We start from the raw sequence: 6,000 nt of genomic DNA on the forward strand, positions 1-6,000 counted from the left end.
TAGCTCTTTCACAAAAGAAAATTAAGAATGCAAAGTGCCAAAGTTAGTTTGAGCATCTGAAAATTAAAATCATGTAGTTGCCTCTTGATAACTATTCACAGTAATTCTCCCAGCTCCCCCTCCAAAAAATTGGCCATGAAAAACCCAGGTAGCTTCTATCTATCCAGGTAGGTCCTATCTAGGGCCACATTGGATAGTCTAAGGAGGAAGGGAGGGAAGGACCTGCTAACACACTGACCAGAAGTTTCACATGTCTACCAGCTTTTAGCACAGAGGCCATCCAAAAGGGCTGGTATAGACAGAGGATTTTGAAAAGTTACATTTTGACATGGTTTATTTTGATCTATTTGGTTTTCTTTCCTGAAGCTGCCTCATGGTTTTCTGTCTGTTAGGAGAGAAACCTAGGTTGCAACCTTATCTCTAGTTCCTGGACACGTGGCAACCTTGTCTTGTGATAACCCAGACTTCTCTCCCTCTAGAAAGTTTTCTGGACGGGAGGCTACATAGGTTGAATTGAATTTCCAAGATGGCGGACCAGATGTTCCCTCCTATTTCCCTCCTATTTTCCCTCCTATTTGAGGTGCTTACTTTCCTGTAAAATTTTCTATAGCCCATTCAGTGGGTGAGTGTGGGTGTGGAGAAGGAAGGCAGGGAAGGGTTTACTGTCATCAACATGAGGCCCCCTGAATCCATTGATGTCAATAACCAAAGAAATCTGAACAAATATCTACATACATGAGGCGGCCACAGTTTTACATTTGAGTTTAGCCATACCAATAGGTTCCATTGCCATCATCTCCCAGTCACAGGATTTTGAGTTTTACTTTCCGTAATAATGGCTATCATTTGCTCAGTACTAACTTACTCCTTATTAAACACTGTGCTGATTACCTTGCAAACATTATTTCATTTGATGTCCACAAGCAATCCTATGAGATAGGCACTATCTTTATCCACATGCCAAAAAATATTAATTGCATAAAGACTGCTCTCAGAGAGACACTTTAAACACACACACACCTTCAGTCAGTCTCTCTTTCTCTCTGAAACAATTCAGTAGTTCTAGTAGCAGGAAATAAAATCAGTGTGGGACACTTCATCAATAGTCCCACCTAGAGTGGGATGAACCAGCTAGAAAATATTTTTCATATTTCTTCCAGAAAGACTCCATTGATTTTGAACTTATTTTGTGTGAACATTTCCTCTTTATTTTTCATGTTGGTTTTATGGAATGCTCTAACAGAGCAGGAATGTGGTGGGTCCACTGAGCTGTCAGTGAAACCTTTGTGGGGTTAAAACCAGAAGTGGGGCCAGTTCCCAGGATTTTCTTTCTAATCCCCAATGAGTCCCTCGACATCAAAATAAACATATCAACAAGGACTCTTAAGGCTTCTGATTTTACCATTCCTGCATAATTTTATCTGAAGGGAAGGTTCTTCTCCTGTCAGACTTTGTATTATTTATACATCACGATTTGTCCAGTAAGAACCCCCAACCACCACCACAAACAAAGATGGTTTCCTATTAATGCTTTTAATGGTATTAATACTTCACAGCCTGTGGAGTATGTGTTTGATCTGCCATTGCTTATACTCTCACATTTAGCCCTGCGAAGGCCATCTCAGAGGATCAGCAAGCCCAAGGGATTACCCAGAAACAATCAGTGAGTAATAATTTAGGATTAAACATGAGTAGTTCAGTATTAATTAGTTATGTAACTGTGGAGTAGAAAATGAATATGGAAAGAAGTTAACATGTCCAGGGTCACCGACACAGCTAAAACTTGAACACAGGCCTGACACCAAAGCCCATCCCAGTGTATTTTTCAAAAAGTACACTGAGAACTGACTGCATTATAATCCCTAGGGATGCTTATCAAAACTACAGATTCCTAGGTCTCACCAAAGAGTCACAGAATCAGAATCCCTAGAGGTGGATACCAGGCATTTGCATTTTTGTCGAGCTCCCAGGTGATTGCTAACATTCACTGTAACAGAACTTTATCTCCCCCTGCTGCTGCAGCTACAGTCCTCAAAACGTGGAGAAAAAGTTTCTGGTCTAATCATGAGCAACCACGGGGTTTCAAAGATGACCCAGGGACTTCAGAACGTCACAGAGAGGTCCAAACAAGGACTTGTTGTCTGTGGCCATATGGACACTGTTTGCACTGTAGACAAGTCTGGAGAGATAACTCTGCACACGAATAAAAGGGGGCAGGGGAGGCGGGCATGGAATAAAACATGAAAATGAATTTGGCGATTAGATTGTTGAAAGCAGGAAGCTCAAGCAGGTTGCAGGACCCAGCCTACATCTGATGGAAAAACAAAGAGCCAGAAAAAAGACAGAGCTTGCCTCAATCCTGCCTATTGTGCTCGGCTTTAATGGATGTTGCTATCCAGTGATTAACTACAGCCATCCCCTGTTGTATAAATGCTTAGCAGCAACTTGTGAAAAACAGAAACAAAAACTCCTCGGTGAGGGTTAAATGTTTCTTCTTCTAAGACAGCCTGTCCAAAAAATTCACATCTGAAAACCCAGCTAAGCACATTTCCCCACTAACCACCCTGTGGAAGCCCTAAGCCAGAGGCATGAGAACAGGACGGACAGCAGTGCTGGAGACTGGACAGACTGTTCTTCTGCTGAGAGCACTCTGGAGTCCGGGGCCCTGCTCCCCCCGCGCTTGCGCTTGCGGTGAGTGACTAAGACAGACGTGTTTCTCTTGCGCAGTCTCAGGAGGCCCAGGTGCTGAAACAGCTGGCGGAGAAGCGGGAGCACGAGCGAGAAGTTCTGCAGAAGGCGCTGGAGGAAAACAACAACTTCAGCAAAATGGCGGAGGAAAAGCTGATCCTGAAAATGGAACAGATTAAGGAGAACCGTGAGGCTAATCTAGCTGCTATTGTTGAACGTTTGCAGGAAAAGGTAATCACTACAGAGCCTTGAGCAGATGCACTCATTCAAACACACCCGTGTACCACGACTCAATCAAAATGTGCACGTGGGGACCTCCCAGTACAGACTGACCCGGTGGGGCTGCAGGGTGGGCCAGGAGTGGGGTCCCAAAAGGGAGGCTGAAATTTGTCACACTTTCCAGCGGGGAACAGATTCAGGGAGGCTGATTTGTGCTTTATGAATGTATAAAAGACTGCTGTACAAACCTTCGGAGCCAATCTATTGAAAATATTAAATACTTCATAAATATAAAATATATAATGTTTAATTTTAGTTTAGTCTTTAATATGTAATAAGTACATAAATATTAAGTTGGAAAAATATATTTGTCAGAAAAGGACAGAGTATTTATGAATGGTGGGAAGCCCATTCTCTCCATGTAGAAATAGTTACATGGAAAATTTGGCTGTGACAACATTGCATGATACCAGTGTAAAGAGAAGCTAGTGGGGAATGTCCATTTCCTTGTGTTCTGATGCCTTGGTGCCCCCCTCCTTGCCCCTGTACATAAACTGGTTCCCATCAGTCAGGAGGTGCAGTGCTGGAGATCCTCCAGAAAATGTCTTTTCCTGCCCTTCTGCAGGCTCTGTGCTAACTAGCCGCCACCACCACCACCACCCCTTAAAAATACCTTCCTTTGAAAATGGAGGGTAGCTGAGTAGTATAGTTCTGTCCATTCCCAAAAATCAGATTAAGCATTGAGAAAGAGGATCTTTGAGAAAGGCTGCCTCTATCCTTTTCGGAGCAGCACCCTCCCTTCCTGTACCGGGTGCTATTACGTGGTAGGCACTGCAGGTACAGAGAGATGTGGGACTGTCCCTGTCATCAGAACACTGAGAGTTTAAACAAGATCAGTGCCCTGTTGTCCGAGTATTTCTTAGGAACTTTCATGTCGTCTATTAGAGTTGGCCCATGTCATCGAAGGACCAGGCAGCCTCATCCTGACATTCCAGTGATTCTTTATTTTCCCTCCCATTCTCTGACTACAAATACCAGGTCAGAACCAAAGGAAATCATACATAAACCCTAAAAACATATACATTTAAATTTCATGGAGATTTTCATGGGTGCCTGTACTCCTAAGGAGTTTTTAAAAGCTTTGCTGAGGAAGGGCATATGAGGCTCTCAGGATATGTGAAGTTCAGAAGCCAGAATAGCTACTGATACCGTAGCCAAAACCTTAAAGTTGAGATTTATTTGCTTACATAAGCTAGTCTTTTCATATTCTCAGAACTATGTCATTAGCTTTTACCTAAATGGGTCAGGTCAGGCGTGGCTGAGATGCAGGAAAGCAAAGTTCCATTGGCTAAAATTTCCAGGCCTGACCCTGAACCAGTCAGTCTTCCTCCATTTGTCCTTAGTTCCCACTTTCCCACACCACTCGCTGAGGAGATGCTGCTGACAGGTGCTTGTACCATGGACAGCAGAGAACCACTGTGTTCTATTCAGGGTAATTGTGACTCCACCTTTGTCTCACATCCTAGGCCACCCTTAATCACGTGGCATTGCTAGGAATGGGACGCCGTGATCTTACTGCAGCAGGACACTCAGTTCAGCCTGTGGAAAACTCCCCACCTGATGGCATCAGCAACCCTGAGCAATAGCTGCTCTCTTCTCAGACCCAACTGGGAACTGTAACAAATAGTTAATTTTGAAAAATAATTTAAAGCAGATATAACCATGTTAACACTAATACATATATTTGTTAAAATATAACTTCAAGATTAAATATTTAAATGTACATCCAATTACTATCTTTTGATGTAGGCCAGGACATTTTTGTGTCTAATGCTCCCGAAGTGTCCATCGGGAGTTATAAAGCCCTAAAATATTAGGGAAAAGGAAAACACCATTAAAAATGAGCAGAAAAACAATATGACATTTGATTGCTATTCTCTGGATTTATACAGTGGCCATAATATTTAAAATTCTCTTTTGGTCACAGTTTTAATCAACTACAGCAGTTGTTTTTTTAAACATGCTATAAGTCTTGTAAGGCCTTCTGCAATGTGACACATACTGAGCCCCATGTTTTCCTCTCTTGGAAAATGAGAAAATTTCCTAAAGGTAGATGTCAAACTGAGTCTCTTCCAGTCAAGCACATAGCATGCAGAGGAGTGGGTAGGCCATCCTGGCTCTGTGTGGAGCAGACATCAGGCTCTGTGACATTGCTCCCCTTGTTGATTTTCAGGAGAGGCACGCTGCGGAGGTGCGCAGGAACAAGGAGCTGCAGGTGGAACTGTCCGGCTGAGGCGACGGAGGGTATGGCATGCCCCACTGCTGGGAAATCCCCCTGCCTACATCATAATGGATCACATGATATCAGTATGGAAAATGTATGACATGGTTTAAAAAGAACTCACTATTAAAAAAAGAATCAAAAAATAAAAGAAATCAATACGGTCTCTTTGCAGAATGTTTTGCTTGATGTTTAAAAAGTACCTTGGATCTTATTTTGTAAATACTTACATTTTTGTTAAAAAATACAAGTATTGCATTATGCAAGTTATTTCATAATCTTACATGTCCTGTAACAGGCTTTTGATGTTGTGTCTTTCCACTCAAATGAATTTGCTAGGTCTGTTCTTTTCGAAGATCCACGTGTCTGACTCCCTTCCCTGCCCTTTTCATTCCAACAGAAAAACGAGGTCAGTAGACAGCCTATGGTGCTAGAAATCCACCATTGCCTAATGACCTACACAGCTCTGTCACCTCTGAACTTGACTGACACCATCCCTACACCATAGGTGTTATGTCTCCATACCATAATCTACCTACTGCCTAATAGAGAAAGAAAAAAAAAACAGACTAAGAATAACCACCAGTCATAGCACTGGCTTTCGCTTCTACTGGACTGTGTGCTACCAGTGTGCTTTGGTTTTAGAACGGGATGGACAAAAGGACAAACCTGAAGTCAATCTGGGTAGAAGCAAAAAACTGAACCTTTAAAGTGCTACGTTTGAAATGGTTCTAGCAGCCGTGAAATTGCTTAAATCTCTAGTTTAAGTTCTTTGGATGGAATGAATTAATTAATGTGTCAGGTGGCTCATT

General features: G+C 42.4%; 1 protein-coding gene across 1 annotated transcript in view; it reads left to right on the plus strand.

Annotated features, from left to right (window-relative positions):
- The window catches only part of STMN2 (stathmin 2), a 35,869-nt gene extending 30,080 nt beyond the window's left edge, over positions 1–5,789 (plus strand). Inside the window, exons 4-5 of the mRNA XM_024578343.4 lie at positions 2,728–2,919; positions 5,141–5,789. Coding sequence (XP_024434111.2) covers positions 2,728–2,919; positions 5,141–5,200 — 252 coding nt within the window. The 3' untranslated portion in view covers positions 5,201–5,789. The remainder of the gene's footprint in view (positions 1–2,727; positions 2,920–5,140) is intronic.
- Positions 5,790–6,000: the final 211 nt, after the last annotated feature.

This window comes from Desmodus rotundus, chromosome 8 (genome assembly GCF_022682495.2).
Source record: "Desmodus rotundus isolate HL8 chromosome 8, HLdesRot8A.1, whole genome shotgun sequence".
Taxonomy (NCBI): domain Eukaryota; kingdom Metazoa; phylum Chordata; class Mammalia; order Chiroptera; family Phyllostomidae; genus Desmodus; species Desmodus rotundus.